General features: G+C 39.8%; 1 protein-coding gene and 1 non-coding gene across 2 annotated transcripts; both read left to right on the top strand.

Moving 5' to 3' along the window:
- The first annotated feature begins 10,924 nt into the window (after positions 1-10,924).
- Positions 10,925-20,758, top strand: LOC122127437 (tripartite motif-containing protein 43-like). The gene is made up of 2 exons (XM_042702045.1): positions 10,925-11,023; positions 19,697-20,758. Exons 1-2 carry the CDS (start codon positions 10,925-10,927, stop codon positions 20,756-20,758), a joined length of 1,161 nt encoding a protein of 386 aa, XP_042557979.1.
- On the top strand, positions 11,804-11,966 carry LOC122127519. The gene has a single exon (XR_006151190.1). It is a non-coding gene; the product is annotated as a U1 spliceosomal RNA (small nuclear RNA).
- Positions 20,759-22,740: the final 1,982 nt, after the last annotated feature.

Below are 22,740 nucleotides of genomic sequence, written 5' to 3'. Positions count from 1 at the left end.
CTTGCTTATTTATTTTGCTTACATAAAGAGGTATCAGTGTTACTTGGAGAATTGGTGCTAGAAATCAAGTGAGACAACAAGTGAGATCTGCAAATTATCTCTCATGCATTTTTTTTGAAAATTATTTCATGGTAGTACAAAATCCAGAGAAGCTGTGACTCTCATGGATTTCTCCTACATAGAAATATCTTTATCAGAGCCTAGTGCCAGTGGCTCACATCCGTAATCTTAGCTACTGAGGAGGCTGAGATCTGAGGATGTCACTTTGGAGCCAGCACAGGAAAGAAAAGTTTATGAGACTCTTATCTCTAACTACCAAAAAGCTAGAAGTGAAGCTATGGCTCAAGTGGTAGAGCACTTGCCTTGAATACAAAAGCTTGAGAACAGTACCCAGGTCCTCAATTCAAGCCCCAGGATCAGCACACACACACACACACACACACACACACACACACACACACACACACACAGAGAGAGGCACACATGCACACACAAATTTTTGCCATCTATTTTGGAGAAAAGGTCATATATTACCAACTGTATTTCTTTGTTTACTAAACATAATTTTTAGTCTTAAGATTGAGACCACAACATATCAGTTTATTTTTATTGTCCGTTTCATTAACTGCTTGACTGATTAACTTAATATTTAGCTTCAAACAATGACTTCTATAGTGTGTTTTTATGTGAGTTGAAAAGGCAGCTCCTTTTATGGCTTCCAATGGACTTGCTCACGTTTTTGCATTTAACAAAAGACTGAGCTAGGCTATCCTTGGATCGTAGCTTTTCCACATGCTGCTAATGGCAAGATTTCTTTGGACCAAGTAACATCACATTGATGGCCTGAAATCAATCATGATTTCTGTCCACACAGAAAGCACCAAATCCCCTACACCAGGCTTTCTCTTTTCTGTTGAGTTGTAAAGCAATGAACCTCACAGTCCATTTCGGAAATTTGGCTGAACAAAGGTCAGGATGGCTTCAACTCACTGTTTCTCCATTGATTTTAGCTGTGGACTGAAATAACACAGCTTTCTCCCACAGTGACTAATTTCAATTCCATCATAGATTTTCTAATCTTTAGGTTCAGTTTGTCCATGAAATTTGTTCATGCTTAAATAGTTTTTCATTACTTTTTTGTCAGTTGTGGGGATTGAACTCAGGGTCTGGTGCTGTCCCAAAGCCTCTTTGTGCTCAAAGCTAGTACCCTACAACTTCAACCACAGCACTACTTCCAGTTTTTGAGTAGTTAATTGGAAATAAGAGTATCAGTGGGACTTTTTTGCTCAGGTTGGCTTCCAACTGTGATACTCAGATCTCTGTCTCTTGAGTACCTAGGGTTATAGGCATGATCCACCATAGACCATCTGCGTTAATAGAATAATTATCACAAAATTGTAAAACTTGCTAACAAATTTGAAGCAATTAATAATTTAAGGAACTTAAAATGATTTATCAATTAGATTGCATGTTAGGAAGAATTAGAGTGGAAACTGCAGAATAAAGAAACCCTAATAATATACTATGATCCTACTGAGTATTTTCCATTTCTCTTTTCCCTTTCTTTCCCCAATAATTCTGTGAGTTGAGCATCAGGAACCCCATTTTATGAAGCAGACTCGAAAGCTCATTGAGTAGAAAGAAATGAGGCCCTGAAGTCCATGTGGCCAGAGCATGGCAGAGAGAAGACGGAGGTCTTTCCATTCATTAAATTCTCCGTGAATTTCTGCACAGGACTTCTCCGAAGCTACCTTAAACAATATTTTCAATGTCTTTACATATAATATCGAATTTTTAATTTTGTTTTCACATGACTAGACACCTAATAATGCAAGTATTTTCATTTGCAATGCAAAACAAAAATCAACATTCCACAGACTGTTTTCCAAGATGTATTGACAATAAAACTATTCAAATGGGAGATTTAAATCTCTCTGGTTCTTCTCTAGATCACTGTGTTCATGGAAAGAGTATGTGTTACCTTAGACAACTACTTGTCTTTAATATATGAAAACTTTTCTTCCTGGACTATTACCTTCAGGAAGAGAAAAACATCCAAAAACCAAGGGATTCCTAAACAAGCTACTCAGTACAAAGGGGCTCAAAGATTTTATGGTTTTTCAGACAATTTTGTTCCTAGTTTGGATTCTAGATTTGGCCAATTTGGGTTCTGTGCTACCTATTGCTCTTTCTTGAAGTGTTCTTCCCTAAGCATTACACATGGACGCCTTTCCACATCTAGTGATGAGTTGAAAGTCCTATAGTCATGCAAAGTCTCTAAGTCCAAAGAGAACTTAAAAGTGTTATTTACATGGGTACCGATGGCTCACGTCTATAATTCTAACTATTGAAGAGGCTGAGATCTGAGGATCACAGTTTGAAGCCAGCTCAGGAAGGAAAGTCTATGAGACTCTTTAATAAACTATTCACAAAAAGCTGGAAATGCACCGTGTCTCAATTGTAGAGCTCTAGCCTTGAGTACAGAGAAGCTCAGGGACAGAGCCAAGGCCCTGCGTTCAAGCCCAGGACCAGCCCCGCCCCCATAAAAATGTGGAGATAGAAAAATATTCATTAGCATACTGAAATAATTGTCCTGGAAATTCTTAGACTTGACATCGAGATTTAATTGCAGACAACCCCTTCCACTCTTGGACAACTGGAGAAGACTGAACTGAGTACCAGTCTACTTTAACTAAAAGATGTGGAAAATAATCTACCCAGAGACTCACATGAGTTAAAAAAGCAATGTATGGCAAGTAACATCAGAAAGCTACCTATGCTAGTCAAACCAATTATTCATTATAAATGCAAAATTGAAATAACTTAAATTCATCAAAAGTAATAAGCCATGGAAAAAAAGTATCCTGGAAGAGGAAAAAGTGACTGTAAAAAATGTTAGTTCTTGGAAAGAAATATATAAAATAAGAACAGATTGGTTGTTGGTGTTCAAAGAAGCAGCATTAAATTTTCTGTGATGTTGATAATGGAAATTGAAGGCAGGACCTGAAAGTATTGCTTAACTTTTGTCCTCAAGGCTTGTACTCTACCACTTAAACATTCATTCAGCTTCTAGGTTTTTGCTGGTTAATGGGCAATAAGACTCTCACAGATTTTTCTGTCTGGGTTGATTTCAAACTACAATCCACAGATCTCAGCTTCCTGAGTAGCTAGGATTACAGGCATCAGGCACTGACACCATGCTAAGAAGAATTATTATTGACGATTACAACTTAAAACACTTTATAAAATGAAATTGTCTATGGTAAAATAACAGAATTTAAAGACACAGTAGGAAAGCAAAGAGACTGAAGAGCAATTCAGAACTCAGAATGACAGCTATCAGTCAGAATCATGTTAGCAAATGAAAAGACATAGGACATATATCGAAAATTATTATTATCCAGAATTTGGAAAATATTTTCCAACTAGGGGAAACAAAAAAGACATCTTCACATTGAAAAGCCTTGATGACTGAGGAAAAGATACAAAGCCAGATATGCTCTATTCTGCTTCCCATCCAAAATTAAGAGAAGGAATCCTTAAAATATTTAGGAAAAGACATTCTCGTCTACATAGCTTGTCAGTCTTATTTAATACTAAAACTCCCTGAGGAAAGAAGATAATTTTCTCTAGAATTTCGTGCTTTATTAAATTCAAGTGGGAGAAAGAAAAAATTTCTAGTCAGAATTCTATTCAGAAAGTTTTCCCTGCATGTATCTTTTGTGAAAATATTCCTGTGGGTATATACTTGGTAAAACAATTCAGAAACCCCAGAGAAAACTATTAGATACAGAGCCAGCCTAATAAACTACATAAGATGAAAATTTAAAAACATGAATTATGAGGCTTATTGTTGCACAGCTGGCCTAAAGGTCAACTATTTGAACAAAACTTATAAAAGAAGTTGAATTAGTCTAATGAAATCAAAAGGAAAGATTTATTTCTAGTAATGGAGAAGTGGTTTATACCTGTAATCTCAGCTACAAGGGAGACAGAGATTGAAGAGGTGAATTTTGAAGCTGGGCTAAGGGAGTGTAGTGTGGCCCCCATTTCAATAACCAAGCCAAGTGGGGTAGCATGGATTTCTTCCTGGGAGACCTAAAGTAGGAGAATCCTAATCTGAGGTTGGTCCTGGGAAAAAAATGCAAAATCTACCTACAAAATACCTAAAGCAAAAAAGAGCTAGAGGCTGGGCTCAAAAAACTGGGAGAAGCTAGGTACTGGTGGCTCATGATTAATCTGTGCAATTCAGGAAACTGAGGGCTGAGGATTGAGGTACAAAGCCAATCTAAGCAAGAAAGCCTGTGAGACTCTTATCTCCAATCAAACACCATAAAGCCAGCAGTGGAGCTGAAGTGGCTGAAGTGGTAGAACGTTAGACTTGAGAATAAAGCTCAAGGACAGTGCCTGGGTCCTGAGGTTAGCCCCAGGACAGGCACCAAAAAAAGGGGGAAGGAGGGTAAGGGGATAAAATGCTGGTTTAGCAAACATGAGGCCCTAAATTCAAATACTATTACCATCAAAAATGTAAAACAAAGATATACATATATTTGTTTTCATATAGCCAAAGAATAGTTGTTAAAATATTGAGACAATGATTTTTTAGAGAATTATAAATCATAGTCCAAATATAAAACATCTTAGAATGGATTTCATTATTTTAATGCAAATGTATATATAGAAATTTGTGCAGTGTGTAATTAAATATGTATATAATATGTATACAATATATAATTATATACTAATAGTAATATATTTACACTATAACACACCTAAATATAAGTTTAAATATATATAATTTTTAATTTTGTGAAAATTCATTAGATAAGTTTAAATTGATATTCATTTGTTCCAACCTTGTTCATTATCAGAAATGAGGAAGTGAAGATATAATAGAATTTCTACTCAAAATACACAAATACTGGGGCAAAACCCTGATTCAGACAGAATTGGACTTAAAGGAAAGAATGCACTTGTGTAAGGACATTCAGAATGACTTTTTTTGAATGAGATGTTAGTGGAGTGGGTTAGACCTGAAATCCCAGCTACTGTGGGATCGAGAGGATCATGGTTTAAGGACAACTGAGGCAAAATTTTCATGAGTCCTTCTTTCAATCAACAGCCCGATGTGGTAGCGCACACTTGATATTCCAGCTATGAAGGAGGCTTAGATAGAAAGTTCATAATTCCAGACCAGAAAACATAAAAGACTCTGAGACAGTATCTCAATGGAAGAATCTGGGCATGGGAGTTGTCTCATCTAAGACAAAAAATATAAAGTGGGAGATTTATAGATGTTATAGAGACCTGGTCAAAGATTAAGACCTATCTGAAAATAATCAATGCACAAAAGTGCTGTAGTCATGGATTAATTATAGAATTCTTGCCTAGTAAGTATGAAGGTCAGGGTTTAATCCCAGTCTTGCCAAAATATAATAATCAAAGGAATCATTTTAATTAGTGTAATACAATTTATAATGAGATTTATTGGCATCAAACGCTGATCTAAGTTTAAGAAGAATACCCAAGAAAGGAAAACTACTTGGCCTTCCTGAGAATTGAAGGTAAACACTTTGAAAGTTTTCTGATCAGTGGGAAGTGGACAAATAATCCCTAAAGGGGAAGAACTTGGAGAGTGAAAATGGGATCACCTGGGAAAGAAGAGAGTGGTGGAAGGTGTGACTGAATGGACAGCACAGTTTGAGGATTATGATAAATAGGTCTAACTTATACCTAAGTTTAACAGCAAGCAAAGCATTAAAGAGTTCCAGGCCTGATTTCTCAGGAAAAGGGAACTCTAGCAAGTGCCATGGCAACAAAGCAAAATCGTGCATGAAGCAAGGCAAGAAACACCAACACCCTTGATTGGTACAGTATTCCTTGGGGATCTAGGAAATTAAGCATCTAATTTACAACATGACTCCAGCTTTGGGAGATTGGGCATCTAGTTTTTGAGGCATGTCTAGCTTTGGGAGATTGAGCATCTAGTTTGCAAGGTAATCTCCAGGTTTTGTTGTATAGTAAACCTCCAATAAGGAAGATTAGGTGTAAGGTTTTTCAAGAAACCTAGAGTAGGGAAGGTGTTCAAGAAAACTCCAATAAAGAAGGTTGAGTGCACCAGAAATCTTAGGCCTAGAAACCTGCCAAAAATGGAAATAGAACAGAGAGCAAGGCAACAAAGACAGAGTTAAGAAGGCTCCTTTGGTCATTTCCCTATTAGTCCCTTGGGAAAAAGTGTTAAATACAGCATGCTAATGTAAAGTTGAGTTCTTATCGTTGTCTTTCTTAATATTTTGTTCTTAGTAGATCTTGTGTTTCTTGTTGGCCTCTTGATATTTCCACTCTCTGTGGCAAAGGATTTTTTAGTCTTTATTGCAATAAATTTCTGAGCTGATTGTGTTCTAAGTTCTGTCATTATGCTGCTAGCAATATAGAACCATATGGTCAGCTAGAAAACAAAGATGAACTTTTTCCAATATCCAACCACAAACAGAATTCAACACAATCTCTAGTCTTAAACAGATTACAAAGAATAGAAAACTTTTAAAACAATTTTGGTAATGAGACACACTCGCATATGAACTGACTTTGTAATACTTCCTAGAAGGTCCTTAATCTTGAGGGCCTGCAAAAATTACTAGGGGAGGGAAAGTGCCCTACTGGGATTCCTCAGGGGAGAGACAGACACTTCTCCCAAATTATTTTATAAATATTATAGAAGCTTAAGATGGGTCTAATGACCCACATCCTACACCCAAAGTGGGCATTTTGACTCACAAAGGATTCTGAATTTGCTAGGAGCTATTTTTATAGTCTCCACAATTTTAACCAGGTATTTTAAACAATGGCCTTAGTCTGTGTTTCACCACATTTTTTAGACTAGAGCACTTTTTATATCAACTTATATTAAAGCCACATTATATTACACAGAGAGGTTAACTTTTTCTTCTTAAACTGTCTTTTATTAAGTCTTTAAGCAGACATTGGGGGACAGTAGTCTTACTATGGGACGAACTATATCTCTAGAGACTGAGATGCAAGAACAGTGGATGCATGGAACAGATAGACAAAAGGACCTCACATGTCTTGCGAGATCGAATGAATGTTCTTGTCAGGCCCAGACCATCTGACAAAGAATAGTCCCCAAAAACCAAATTCAGGCAAACCAAACAAGTTAACTCACCAAAGGACAAGTGAAAGGAATTAACTCACCAAAGGTCTGGCAAGGAAAAATAGGAGTGAAGAAAATTCACCAACACGCACAAAACAAAGAACAAAGTCACAGAAGATAAGAGTTTATACAGCAGACTGGTACCAGTTCCTGAAAAATCCAAAACTCTTTTCTGACATTTCAGCCTTAGAGAGGCTGTTGGAGGTAGGGGGAGGAGGGTGTGACTACAAGCGATCCACTTCCACCTAGTCCAGATAGATGGATCTTCAGAATCGGAAGCAGAATCATACTCATCTCTGGAGATCGGCTGAATGATTCCAAAAAGATTTAGTGGTGTGGGAGGAATCCAGAGTCTGGCTCTCTGAGCAGTGGAAAGTCCATGGGGCCCTGGGATATCTCAAAAGTTATCTCCTGTGTGCAGTTCCTGTCCACCAGTGGCTTCAAGGAACCTAAGTAGCCCCTTGGCACTGGGATTTGGCTGTGGCTTCTAAGTCTTATATGGTGAGATACAGAGAAGCCACAGTTTGAGGGGTCAAATCAGGAGTCTTTATTAGAAAGCCAGCAACTGCAAGCAGACTCATCCCCTCCCCCACCAAAACTTGCAGTTTTGTAGCTAGCATAAAACTTATAAAGACAAAAACCACATCAGGGCAAATGCTGTATGGTATGGGGATTAATAAAGTGTGTTTACAGAAGAAAAACAGGTCAGTTAGGGAGTAAGGGAGCAGTTAGAGCATGTTCAAGGTGGTTATAATAGTTATCTAGAGGTAATAAACAGGAGTAGAGACTTCCCAGAGCCTAACAATCTGTGATATACCTAAAGGTTTCAGAATGGCCTATGCCCAATCTATAGTTCTTCGAAGTGAAAGTTCCCTATTACCTACTAAGGTGTCAAGATGCAACTGAAGGATTGACTCCTGCCATATTTCCCCAGGTCAAGCAAAACACCAGGTGGGCACTCATGTGCCCATCTGCAAGCAGGCCACTCCAACCTTGGCTTAGCTGAAAGCCCACTTACCCTAGGCAGAGCATTCCATTCTGAGTCTGTCCAAGTCTTGACCCCCAAGAGACCATAGCCTACAATTTGTCCTTGTCTCCAACCCAAGCAGTATCTATTCCAGGCCTGGCCAATGACACTGCCCTGAACACACAAGAGACCATAACCTTTTTTTTTTGTTTTTTTGTTTTCGGCTTCTTTGTTAAGGCCCATATAACCAAACCCCAAATCCACACAATCACTGGAAGATCTGTGCTTCTTACTGGCAATAAACAGTTTTAGCCTGTTGAGAATCCACTCTAATCCTTTTTCATTCTCCATCATTTTCCTAACAGTAATGAGGACAAGATGGCATTACTTAGGCCCAGTAGCCATATTTCATGATAAGCAATTTTTCTTTTTTTTTGCCAGGAGGAGCCATTTTTCCAAGTGTTTCCTTCTCCAGGATACGTCTTTTTTCTATGATGTCCATTCTCAGCTTTTAGAGCACACCAATTGGGGACAGCAGGCAAGGTCATATGTAGAAAGAAGCTCTTGTTCTTTTGTTACCCCTGGTGTAAAAACTACACCTGATTAAGGAGTACAAGGTTTAAAACAACGGAGATAGTGCTATCTTTCTAAATACCCTGTTTCTAAATCCCTGGCTGCCGCTCACCTTATCTTTCCTAGTCTATCCTCCCTCTGTTAAATTAAGGGTTAAATTGGAGAGATTGCATAATAATTACTTTACACAGACTTGTGAATTGTTTGCCCTGAACCAGACTTTAAAGATATTAAAAGAAAAAAGGGAACAATGTATATGGACTATAAATATGCATTCAATGTGATATATATCTTTGGGAAATGTGGGCTGAGAGATTAATTTAAACAGTGCTTATTCTCCTGATGAAATTATGATAGTTCATGTTTCAGCTTATCAATGAAAGGAGTCTGTTAAAATATTGGTAAATCAACCTTGGATTGTGCAAGAAATCTCCAGTGGGTTTGTGGTAAGTGGAACAGATTTTCACAAGAGATTGAGTGCAGAGAAACAGGGTAATATTTGCCTGAAGCTTCCACCGCATGCCACATGGCTAGCTCTTGCCTTTATCTCTCAGATAGAAGCTCCACTACAGAACATAGGCCAGAGCCATTGGGAGACACAGGTATGTGTGATATTATCAGAACATATGTGTGCCAAGGGATTTTAGGCCTTAAAGGATCATCTCAGGGAAGGAAAACCCAGGATTCAAATTGATGGTCTTCCTTATCTGTACCGGTCTTTTGGTCTCTCTCAATTCCTCTAAAAACATGTGTTCAGTATTTCCTCAGCCTTTTCATCCCTCAAGGCAACAAGGACTGCTGACTCCACATCTTGAGTTTCCAAATACTAATGTAAGCCTAAAGATTGCATCCTGATCAAGAGTTAAAAGAAGATGAAATTCCAGCTGATCTAGTGCTATTCACTGATAAGACACTTCATACCACAGAAAAGGATGGATTTGCTACACTTGGGCCACCAGAGCTCCTAAGGGAAGACAGTAGTCTGTGTCTTCTAGATCTGGAGGTAAGAAATTACTTTTAAAAGCCTGAAATGGGGATTTGACACCTGGTTAAAAAGCTACTTGCTCTTTGTGATGACAGAGAGACAGAGGAATTTAAAACAGCATTCTCTTCAAGACAAAGCCCGAGAAAGAGAGTATCTGACCTGCTATGGTTAAGACTGATGTGGAATGTTCAACTGGAAATAGACATTAAAATTTTTATATGGGAATTGATTCATGAGAAACAGAGAAGCCAGACTTTGAGAGCTCAAATTGAGAATCTTTATTAGAAAGCAGGTGATTGCAGAAGGACTCATGTCTCAAAGACCTACAGACTATAATGTAGCTTGCACAAAGCTTGTAAAGACAAAATAATCACATGTTTTGGGTAAAGACCCAAGCCCAACAAAAACAAACCATTTGGGGAGCAATCAGGTCGAGTATTCTATGTAGCAGAGCTCTCTAGGGACCCAGCAGCATGACACCAATATTCCCAGAATGGCCTGTTTTCCCTCTAGGCTTTTCAGAGCTGGGTAAAAAGCCTCCAAGACCCATCCAGACTCCATGATTACGGTGAGGACAAAACAATGTTACTTTGACCTAATATCCCTATTTCATTATAAAACAAGGGTAAATACAGAAGTTTAGGAAAACAACATGTGGCTACCCTGGGTCCATAACTACCAGCAGACTGCAGAATCCAAACACAGAATACTCCCACAACGCCATACCCAGAAGAGACCAGAGATGAGGCCCCACAACACCCATACCCAGAGAGCTCCCCTGTCACCATGGCTCAGCCCACAACTAACACAGAAGAGCTGCAGGAGCAGCTCCATGTCTGTCCAGGATATGGGAGCCAACCTGAGAGTTCCGCGCAAAGACACAGAGGTCTGCCACAGCACTGCTGGTCACCCTCACAACCAGTTCTCTGCTGGGGTGAAGCCCTCCCGTCCCACAGGAGATCAGAGCTGGTGGTGACCCACAGATCGTGACACGGACCCCTCTCCCTCCAACCCATGAAGGAACATTACACTTGAAAATGTCAAAGAAGTCCGAGCCCTTCCTCACTGCCCACATCCCACATGTTGGATTCCAGCAGGAGGTCATAGGGACTCATACGTGCTGGGCGCCAGGACTCGGTGTCCTCAACAGTCCTGGCTATCAGGGGATAACAATGCTGGTCTGAAAACAAACGTCCCCGCACCCACAGAGCCTCTCCCTTCAGGAACCATGAAATGCTTCTGCATGGCAGCTGCAGGAGAAGCATTTCATCGGCTGCAGTCGTTAAGTGAACATGAGTGCCAGTTACAGGAGAAGCAACCCCCTATCGTGAGCACCTGCTGGCGCTTGTAGAGCACTCCCCCATCAGGAGCTCAAACTCATGCGTGCACAGGCCCCTACCAGAAGCCCAGGAATAGTGCTGTAGCTGCTAGCAAATAGTTCCCCTCTAGGGTGCCTGCCTCGCCACAAACCTCATGCCTGTCTCTCAGAGTCTTGAATCTACTGTTTCCATAATTGTGCAGCAGACATTTCCAATGGAACAATTTCTGGTAGATCTCATCCTCAGATACATCAAGCATGCACATGTGCCCACCATCCATAGGAGGCCAAGCATAGACCACTTGTGGGGACAGACCCAACCCAGGGCCAAGGCACAAACAAATCCTGTGCCCATGTGGGTAGCCCAACCCTCCTGAAGCCCCGATTCTAACCTTGCCATCCCCCACTGCATACGGGAACAAGCTCCTCTCAGCCAGCTGGAGACAGCGCATGCACATGTGCTTGTTGGCATGGGCTGGCCTACCCAGTGTCAACTAGCCCGGGGCAAGTGAGGGCTGTCACATCATTCTGGTGTGAGCAGGCCAAGCTCAGGTCATGACCCCCACAATCCCAGGACCCAAATGTGTAAATCACAATGAAAGAAGACATGATTCATGGACTATCAGGACAACAAACCAAATCCCAAATCTAACAACAACCCAGGGAAGGACCCCAGTGAAAGTGAAGAAGAGATGGAAGACAAAAGAACCATTAAAGAAATGATGATGGAATTGGCCAAAGAAATAAAGGGGGAAATGTGAAAGTATCAATAGGAGAAAGAAGACATGAATATTTACCTGGTAGGGGAGATACCATGATCACGAAGGTGGTTTTCCCAGGGTGAGGATTATCCATTGCACTCCAGATCTGCTGAGCCTTGTGTTTTCCCCAAATGTGGGAAACTCAATTGCATAATTTGCAGTAGTGGGGAATGACATTCATGCTCTCCCCTGGTAAAAAATTTAAAAAAAGAAAAAGAAAAAGAAAGAACACATGGCAAAGGAATTCCAAGATTTCTTAAGCCAGGCACCAACAGATCTTGCCTGTAATCCTAGCTACTCAAGTGGCTGAGATCTGAGGATCATGGTTCAAAGCCAGCCCGGGCAGGAAGTCCTTGAAATTTTATCTCCAATAAACCACCAGAAAACCGGAAGTGGTGCTGTAGCTCAAGTAGTAGAGCACTCTCCATGAGCTGAACAGCTGAGAGAAAGCACTCAGGCCCAGAGTTCAAGCCTCACGACCCACAAAGGAAATAAAAAAACACAGTAAACCCTTCATTAACAGATGAAATTAATACTTGGAGAACTGATATTAATAGCATAAAGGGCTCCTTTTCCACAATGCAAACACCAGTGGAAGTCATAGTTAACCGAATAAGTGAAATGGAAAATAGCATACCAGGAGTCAAGAATAAATCAGAAGAACTGGAACAGAAAGTCAAAGGCAGACGTTATGTCGAAAAACGAACTTTTTACAACTTTTGTGTGGGATGGGGGGATGGAGAGGAATAGGGATAGAAGGGGAAACAAAGGAGGAGGCAACAATGCTTGATAAGAAATGTACTCACTATCTTGCCCATGTAATTGTAACCCCTCTGTATGGTATTTTCACAATTAAAAAAAAAAACACTTAGAACATTCCAAAGGGAAATCCAAGATTTGGCCAAAGCAGCCAAGAAATTAAATCTATGCATAATTAGAATCAACGAGGGAGCATAATTTAATAGAGGCATGGAAAACCTATTTGGTATAATAACAGAGTAATTCCCCATCTTAAGAAAGCAAATCTCACCCACAACCAGAAGCATATAGAACTATTAGCAGACAGGATACAAGGAGAAATATTTCTAGACACATCATAGTAAAAATATTAGACTTGAATAGCAAGGAATTGGCTTTAAGTGCTCTAAAATCAAAGAAGGACATATATTACAATGGAAATAAAATGAGAATCACTGCGAACTTCTCTACACAGTCCCTCAAAGCAAGGAGAGCCTGGAATGATATTATCTAAATCCTGAAAATCAACAACTGCCAACCCAAACTGTGACCCATTGAAGCAATCATTTATATTTGACAGAGAAACTAAAACTTTCCATGACAAACAAAAATTAAAGGAAGTCATGAACATCAAACTGGCATTACAAACAATTCTAAAGGGAGGAATACAATCTGAAAAACAAACAAACAAAATGAAAGAAACCTATCAGACAGAAACCACCACAAGACAAATTTAGTAAGCACGGGAAAAGAAAAGAAACAAAATACAGGTAAATAAGTAAATGGCAAGAAAATGGACACATTTCTATAATAACCCTAAACATTAACAGACTCAATTCCCCAACGAAAGCAAACGAAAAGCAGATTGGATCAAAAGTAAAAGATCTATTCATTTGATTTTGCTAAGAGACCAATCTCACAGCCAAAGATAAAAACCAACTGTGAGCAAAGCGTTGGAAAGAGATCTTCCATTCAAATGTACCCTGCAAGAAAACAGGAGTAGCCATATTACTATCTGATAAGTAGACTTACTAAAATAAATTCAGAGACAAGTAAGGACATTACATACCAATAAAGTGATTGATGCATGAAGAGGAAATCAGAGTGGTCAATATCTATGCACCAAGCAATGGAGTGCTTAAACAGGTTAAACAAATACTCTCAGCCTTACCGAACAAAATAGACTCAAATGCAATAATATTGGGAGATTTTAACACCTTACTCTCCTCAGAGGATACATCAACCAAACAAATATAAACAAAGAAGCCTCTGAACAAAATGACACAATAATAAAAATGGACTTAGCAGACATCTAGTTTTCTACCCAACAACGACCTAATACACCTTCTTCTCAGCAGCCTATGGAACATTCTCAAACATAGATCACACATGCAAAGAACCTCAGCAAATACAAGGAGATTGGCATAAATCCTACCATTATATCCAAACACAGTGGAATCAATCAAATTATTAAGAGCAAATCATACTTTAGAAATTACTCAAAAACATGGAGATTGAACAGCACACTACTGACTAACACCCAGGTCACAGAAAAAATTCAGGAAGAAATTATAATATTCTTACAACTCAATGAAAATGTAAACACATCACAATGGAACCTCTGGGATAGAACAAAGGCAATGTTGTATAGAAAGGTCATAGCACTAATTGTACATATGAAAAAAATGGAAACATTAAAGTAAATAACCTCCTGATGCAATTGTAACTGCTAGAAAAACAAGAAAAACTCAAATCTAAAGTCACTAACTGGAGATACATAGCAAAAATTAGGGCAGAAATCAACAAAACAGAAACTAAAAAAAAAACTATCCATAAAAATCAATGAAACAAGGGCTGGGAAGGTGGCTCAGTGGTAGAGCACTTGCCTTGCATGCTTGAGGCCCTGTGTTTGATTCCTCAGCACCACATAAGCAGAAAAAAAGCCAGAAGTGGCACTGTGGCTCGTGGTAGAGTGCTAGCCTTGAGGTGAAGATTTGAGGGACAGCACCCAGGCCTGGAGTTCAGGCCCCATGACCAGACCCAAAAAGAAAAAAATCAATGAAACAAAAAGCTGGGAATATTTTGGAAAACAAATTAATAAAATTGACAGACTAATTGTGAGATTAATGATAAAAAGAAGAGAGGAAATTTATATAAACAAGATCAGAGACACCACAGGTAATATTATGACAAACACCCAAGAAATCCAAATAATTATAAAGGACTACACTCAAAATCTACACTCACTAAAGAAGGAAAACCAAGCAGAATTTCTAGAAACATACTAACTTTCTAAACTGAACCAACTAAACAACTAAACAAACAAATAGCATACAAGGAGATTGATGAAGTAATCAGAAGTCTTCCAACAAGGAAAAGCCGAGGCCCAATGGACTAACCACTGCATTCTGTGAGACTTTTAAAGGTGAACTAATATCAATACTCCCCAAGCTTTTCCGGGAAATAGATGTAGAGGGAGTAATCCCAAACTAATTCTATGAAGGCAATATCATACTCATCCCAAAATAAGGTAAGGCTCTGAAAAAAAAAAAAAAAAAAGAGACAACAATTGACTAATTTCTCTGATGAGCACTAATGCAGATCTCCTTAATAAAATATTAGCCAAAAAAATCTACAAACTGCTAAAAAAAAATCTTACATTATGACCAAGTACCCTTTATCTCAAAGATGAAGGCTGATTTTGTTAGTATTATCCCCACATTTTTTCCTCAGCACCACCCATACCTAAGCACCGCCCTGCCCTGGAGTTCTGGCCAAACAGCTGGCCACTCCCTCTCTCTTTCCAGATTCACCTGAGCATGCACCTACCTCACTTCCTGCCCCCAGACACTCCAGCTACCTGGAGTGGAACTGATGCCTTGTGCTTCCTCTCCTTGGAAATATGCCCCCTCTAATAACCTTATAATAATCTTTCTCCTGTGTCTGCTTGCCTCCAGCCTCCACATCCTCCCCTGGGATGGATTTGAAGGATTCCTTTCAGATTTAACATAGCTAAATCAATATATGTAATTCATCACATCAACAGAGCCATGGTCAAGAATCACATGATCATCTCAATAGCTCAAAGGAACAGATTAGAAGATGCAGCCATAAAACCACATATTTATAGTCATATTCAACAAAGGAGCCAAAGGCAAACAGTTAAAAAATAGCCTCTTATTGGTGTTGGGAAAACTTGACAGTCATATGCAGAAAACTAAAAGTTTATCCCTAATTGTCACCACACACTAACATCATTTCAAAGTGGATTACGTCAGACCCAAAACTCTAAAGTACTGTAAAATGACATGAAAATTCATACGTACAGACAGGCAGGAACTTCCTGAATAGAGTCCCAGGGGCACAATGGATAGGAGAGTGACTCAACAAGTGGGACTACATTGAAAAAATGATTCTGACCAGCTAAGGACATAGCTAATAATCTAGAAAGACAGCCAACCAATTGGGAAAACATCATAACAGCAATATATCAAAGGCCTACTACCCAACAAATACATTTTGCTCAAGAAATAACCCCTCCCAAACCTAATAAACAAATCACTAAATGGACAATGGAGTTAAGGAGAGACGTCTCAGAAGGGGTGAGTGTGGCCAAAAAAATAAAAACAAAAAACAAACAAAAAAAAACACATGACGAAATATTCATCATCCCTGGCCAAAAAGGAAATACAAATCAAAAGAACCCTGAGATATCATCTTACCCCAGTTAGACTGGCGAATACTTTGAACTCTGACCACAACAAATGCTGGCAGGGAGATAGAGAAGGAACCCTACTTCACTGTTGATGGGAATGTAAATTAATACAACCACTGTGGAAAGCAGTCAGTAGGTTCCCCAAAATCTCAACACAGACCTTCTGTATGACCCAGCCACACTATTCCTAGGCATCTACCCTAAGCATCATGAACCCCAATATGATAAATACTCCTGTACATCCATGTTCATTGCCACACTATTCAAAAAAGCCAGGATACGGAAAAAAGGCAGATGCCCCAAAATAGATGAATGGATGCAAAAAAAATGTGGTAGCTCTATGCAATGGAATTTTATACAGCCTCATTCATCAGGAATGGCGTTGAACTAGAACAAATCATATTAAGTGAAGAAAGCCAAGATCAGAGAGAGAAATGCCACATATTCTCCGTGATATATGAAAGTTAGACTTAAAACAGAATGGGGGGCTGGGAAGGTGTCTTAGTGGTAGAGCGCTTGCTTTGCATGTATGGGGCCCTGGGTTCGATTCCTCAGCACGACATAAGCAAAAAGAAAAAAGCCGGAATTGGAGCTGTGGCTCAAATGGTAGAGTGCTATCCTTGAGCTGAAGAGCTGAGGGACAGTGCCCAGGCCCAGAGTTCAGGCCCCACAACCGTACCCCCCCCAAAAAACAAATAAAAGCAGAATGGGATATGACAAATGATACAGGATTCTAGACACTCAAATATAGGGAGCCTAAAAGAGGATAGTCTTAGGAGAAAATCACGATGTTGTAAGTTTCTTAATATATTTATACGTGTGTGTGTGTGTGTGTGTGTGTGTGTGTGACCATAGCATTACTGTTCAACTTTCCATTAAAGTTCATCTAGTGTGTTGAGTTTCTTTTCTGTTTTTTCTTTATTCTGACTCCCTCATAACTCAGTTTCCTAAAAATAACCGTTGAAAATGGGTCTGGTCAAACAAATGCCTGGTTGCAATGCATAAAATATTCTAATTACCCTTTAAATACAGGTATGGAAAGAACTCATATTGTCCCCCTTCTCTCCATGATGGACCACAGATCCAGTCAGTACAGTGTGCCTGAAACTCTGCTTCCAAGGCAAGATGTCTTAGGGTAACAAGTCCTGAAGCACAGTTTCACTGTTGTCTCCCATGATCAATTAAAGCTACATCAATTGGTTAAGTTCCTGTCCCATAATGTTTACTTCACCCCTTGCCTTGCTAGGCAGGGTAGGAGAAGTCGAGTCCCTGGGAAATATATCTGAGTACAGTGAAAGCCAGGCATTTGAGGAGATGTGAAAGTTCCACCTCTCAGAATTGCTACAGCTGATATCCGGTAGTATTGTGGGGCACATTTTCTTCAGGCTTTTCTGAACAAATGGAGCTGAACCTGTGTTAGGAAAAAGGAAATACGGACAGGCCCAACTTGGTCTTCAACATAGGAAGGGCAGGCAAACCGTCCAGCAGGATAGAATATTGTGCAAGGTGGTGGAGTAGGGGTCAGGTTTATCTTGGTCTTAACAAGCAAACAGAAAATACGAAGCATAATATGGTCTCTTGGGGGCCCAGAGGGGCCAAAGGCGTTTGCTCTTGGTCAGGCTCAGAATAGAATGCTCTGTGTGCGGCAGGGAACTTTTCTGATAAGACCAGGTTGGAATGACTCACAGTCAAGCACGAGAGCACTCACCTGGTGTTTTGCTTGACCTGGGAGAATAAGGCGTCTTCAATCCTTTCACCCTAGTATTTCAAAAAGTAGGAACTCTTCAACTGGAACTCCAGGTTTACATAGATGTCTTCAGGATTCAAGGAGGAGTTCCTGGTGACATTAAGGCCAAGGACATTTGAATTCATTGAGCAAGATGGCATGGGAAAATTGGACCGCTCCTGATATATTCTAGCAGGAAAAAGGGGGAAGAGCATGTGTTCTAAAAAGCTTGTAATTTCACCTCGAAAAATACTACGTTGTATAGGACCACAAATTAAAAGTTCAGAAGTGGCTTTCTTGCTATGCAAGAGTGCAGATATCAGTTCTAAAATCTCTCATTCTTGGGATTGGAAAATGTTTTTAATTGGGTGTTGTGAATTAAATCACATGGAGACTAGTATTAAAATAGTTAAAATAAAAAAATAGTAAAAAAAAAAAAAAGAGAGAGAGAGAAGAGAACTGTCAGAGAACCTTGCTAAAAATTTCCTGCTTTGGTCTGGTGGTTTGGCTCCTGTTGTGTAAAAGAGGAACTGCTTTGGTCTTAAATTGGTTTCTTTACATGATGGGATTAAGACACACCCTAGACTCTTCCGGAAATAGCAGAGGGTGTGGGTATATTTTGAGATTACTTGTGTACCCTTCACCATATTTCAAAGTCACCTTATGTAAATATATTTTACCCTATTTAAACTAGCCAATATCGAGCAAATTGTGAACCTGAGCTTGGCCAATCTGAGCAGAGGGGCAGGGCCTGCGGCAGTCAGGATAAATAGGGGAGCAGCCTGCCTGTTCTATGTGTTTGCTTGACGATTTTTGGCTGATGGTACACCTAGAAATATTTTCTGCCTTGCTGAGACAATTCTTTATTCTCTTTCTTTCTTTTCTTTCCTTTTCTTTTTTCTTTCTTTCTCCTGTCCTTTATTTCTTTCTTTTTCTTCTTTTCTTTTTCTTTTTCTTTTCTTACCATTATTTTATTTTATTATAGAGATGATGCACAGAAGGGTTATAGTAACAAACAAAAGGCACCAAGTATATTTCTTTTCCTAAGGTGTTATCCGCTCCCTTTCTCCTGCTTTCTGTTCTCGAGACTGCCCCCACCCATGTTGTAAAGCTCATTTCCAACACAGTGTCTAGTGAGTATCACTGTTGCATTGCTTCCCCCTTGGTTTATCTATGATTCCACTTCCCTTTTCCAAATCAGATAAACTTTGATACTCCAATGGTTGTTCGGAGCATAGTTATAACAAGGAAAAACCCAACTTGTACCAGAAATTCACTGAAAGCAACAGTAAAAGGGTGGGGCCTTGTTTTTAATCTCAATTCCAATTGATATGCAAATGAGTTGCTCACCCTTCTCTACACACCCTTCTCTAAGCCCGCCCACCCCAAGTATAAAAAGAATGGAACTAGGGAATCAAGCTATTCCGCACATCCCACCGCCTTGCCACGGACAGCACTTGGAGAGAGCTTGCCAGTGGTGAGGACCAGAGCAGGAGAATCAGCTCTCTCCATCCTCATTGTTTGGAAAGATGGAGTGGGACATTGCCCAAGCCTTCCAGGAAGAGTTGAGATGCCCCATCTGCATGGAAACCTTTATGGACCCAGTCACCATCCACTGTGGGCACAGTTTGTGTTGACCGTGTCTGCGCCTCGTCTGGGAAGAAGCTGAGACTCCAGCCAGGTGCCCTGGGTACAGGCAACCCTCTCAGCAAAAAGAGCTCAAAACCAACATTGCTTTACAGAGTCTGGTGTCCATCAGCCGACAAATCGGTCTCGGACAATTCCTGAGCTCCGAGGAGCATACATGCTGCACACACAAGGAGACCAAGCAGATGTTTTGTGAAGTGGACAAGAGCCTGCTGCGTCCTCACTGTTCCCCGTCTCCGGAACATGAGGCTCACAGACACCAACCTGTCGACTGTATTACTGCAGAAAAACGGAAGATTATTTTAAAGGAAATGGACACTATATGGGAGAAGATACAAGAAAACCAGAGCAATATATACGAGAAGAGGAACATCATCAACCAGTGGGTTTGGTACATGAATCTACACAGGGAGATGACCAAAGATTTTTATTCAGCACTGCATCTGGGTCTCCGGGAGGAGGAAATAAGACTTTCGGAGATACTCAAAGAGAAAGGAAGAGTCATCTTTCTGCAACTCAGGACAATGGAAACCCAAATGCCTCAGAAAAGCAGTAACCTCAGAAACATATATCAGGAGCTGATGAAAACCTACCAAAAGCCAGACCTGGAACTCCTGCGGCATTTAGAAGACACCCTGGAAAGATGCGAGAGTGCCTTGCTCTTCATGCCCCAGCTGAAGAAGCCAGGGCTCAGCCCTCCTCCCATTCCTAGATTGATGGATAACCTCAACCATTATCGAGTGGAGATCACCTATTGTCATTTGATTCAGAATCATGAAGAATCCAACTATGTTGCTCTTTCAGGAATCCAAGAGTTCAGCTCTGGGAAACATTACTGGGAGCTCAGTGTCCAAGGCTTCTCCACCTGGGCTGTGGGCGTCTTCAGAAATTCAGCAATAGGGAGCAACCTTATTCTGAATGAATCTGAGGACATTTTTCTTCTTTTCTCTGGCAAGGGGAACATTCATTATAGTATCTTTACCACCGCTCCATTGCTTCCTCACTTTATAGAGAGACCAGTGGGCCACATTGGTGTGTTTCTTGATCTCGAAAATGGAAGTGTGAGTTTTGTGAATGCTACTAAGAATTCCTTTATCTGGAGATACCCAACTAACTCCTTCCAGTATCCTGTCAAGCCTTGTTTTTTCTCCTGGTAACCCATAATCATAAGTAAAGAGCTTTTATTTCCTTTTTTTTTTTTTCTTTCTTTTTTTTCTTGGTTGTGGAGATTGAATTCTGGGCCTGGGCACTATCCCTGAGCTCTTCCGCTCAAAGTGAGTGCTCTACCGCTTGAGGCACAGAGCCATTTCTGGTTTTCTAGTGGTTTAGTGGAGATCAGGGTCTCTCGGACTTTCCTACCAGGGCTGGCTTTGAACTGTGAGTCTCAGATCTCAGCATTCTGAGTAGCTAGGATGACAGACATGAGCCACCTGTGATCAGCTAGTAAAGAGACTTCCTATGCGTTGGGAACTCTCTATACCAGAGAACCCTTCTCAACTGAAGCAAATAACTTATGCTGTTCTTATTTGTCTTTGTAATGTAATTACATTTTGTTATTAAATATAGAGTTAAAATAAAATGCAAGATGTAAAAATGTTAGTGCATGCATGTTTAATTTCGATTCTGACATATGATAAACACTATGATAAACAGTGGATGGCACAATGAAACTTGGCTTATAAGCAGCTTATTTCTTAATTGCTTCATCTTCATCTCTAACACCAGTAGCTAGGAGTTTCCATATTCCCTCTGCATTTCCACAAATGTTATTACTTCTCTGAAGAACAAAAGCAGAGTTGGCCTGACATCTTTCTGCAGACCATAGAGAAAATCTGGGCCATAAGACACTAGGCATTACCTATGTCTTCATGGTGTCTCAAGAAAGAAGAAGTTCTAATGTTTCCCAAGCAAAGAGATTAGGTAAGGAAGAGCCATCATATTGCTTTAAAGATAGCATCCATTTAAGCTACTGTGCCCACTAAACTCAGATTAATGGCATGAGGCAGATATTCAGGAGGGAATGAAAAAGATAACTGGCTTATTGATATTTGCAAGATTATAAATCGAACACAGTACTAGAAATGAATCATACTAAATTTAGCTTGCTTACCTACAAAGCAACTCTTCACATCCAATCGTGTGTCACTGTGCTCACTTTAACAAAGGCAAAAAACCCCTCATTGCCAGGAATATTTAATTTCCTCCTTCAAGCCTATTAGGGTTCACTTTTTTTTATAGGCAAACCAGATTCCTGTAGTGAGATCAGTTTTTAAAGTTTTCCTTTTGGTTATGCATAGAGGCTGTTTGGAGGGGTTGTGAGGGAAAGAAATGGAGAGAGTGGGCTTAATTGGGATACATTACATGTGTGTATGAGAGTATCGTTTCCCTTTCCTATCCCTTCCCATACTCCCCCCACCTCCACCCACCCTATCCCCCCCAAAGTTGTAAATTCATTTTTCAACATAACGACTTGTACATCTCATTGTTGCAATGAGTCTACCTGTATACTTATTTAAATGATTTGTTTTTTCCCTTCCCAAAATATTCATTTTTTAGAGTGGAGTAACTCCATAATATTTCCTTTGGCTAGTTTGTCTTCCTCATTGGTTATCTTAAAATTATAGAATTATTTACTTTTACATCTTAGAGAAAATTGAATTTAGCTTCTTATATATTAGATTCAGAATGAAGGTGACTTAAGGAAAAATGTTTTGTATTACTATAGGCCGCAAACAGTGTTAGGAAATTTGCTCACATTGTCAAATATGTTCATCACAAAATTATTTAGAAGATTTTTGTCATCATTGATTTGTTTCACTTTGGCAGAAGTGGGTTATAAACTCAGGGTCTTCCACTTGCTAAGCAAGCATTCCATCACTTGAGCTACCCTGCCTGACCACCCTTGCTGTTTCTTTTTTTCTCTGTTTTTGTTTGTAAAGCTAGTGCTCAAATCCAGGGCCTCAGACATGCTAAGCAAGCACCATACCATTGAGATGTACCCGAGGCCCAAGCAAAGCAATCTTATCACATCCATACAGAAAGAAATCTGGTATTTTAGTACACCGTGATGTCAGAATGAAGCAAGATCACAATAATATTAACAGGAGGATAAGTCACTCAATGGTGATGTATCCATCTA

The sequence above is a fragment of the Dipodomys spectabilis genome, unplaced genomic scaffold, assembly GCF_019054845.1.
Source record: "Dipodomys spectabilis isolate Male_0828 unplaced genomic scaffold, ASM1905484v1 ptg000301l, whole genome shotgun sequence".
NCBI classification, from domain to species: domain Eukaryota; kingdom Metazoa; phylum Chordata; class Mammalia; order Rodentia; family Heteromyidae; genus Dipodomys; species Dipodomys spectabilis.
Note: the sequence above shows the minus strand (reverse complement) of the source record. Positions and strands in the feature narration are given on the sequence as shown.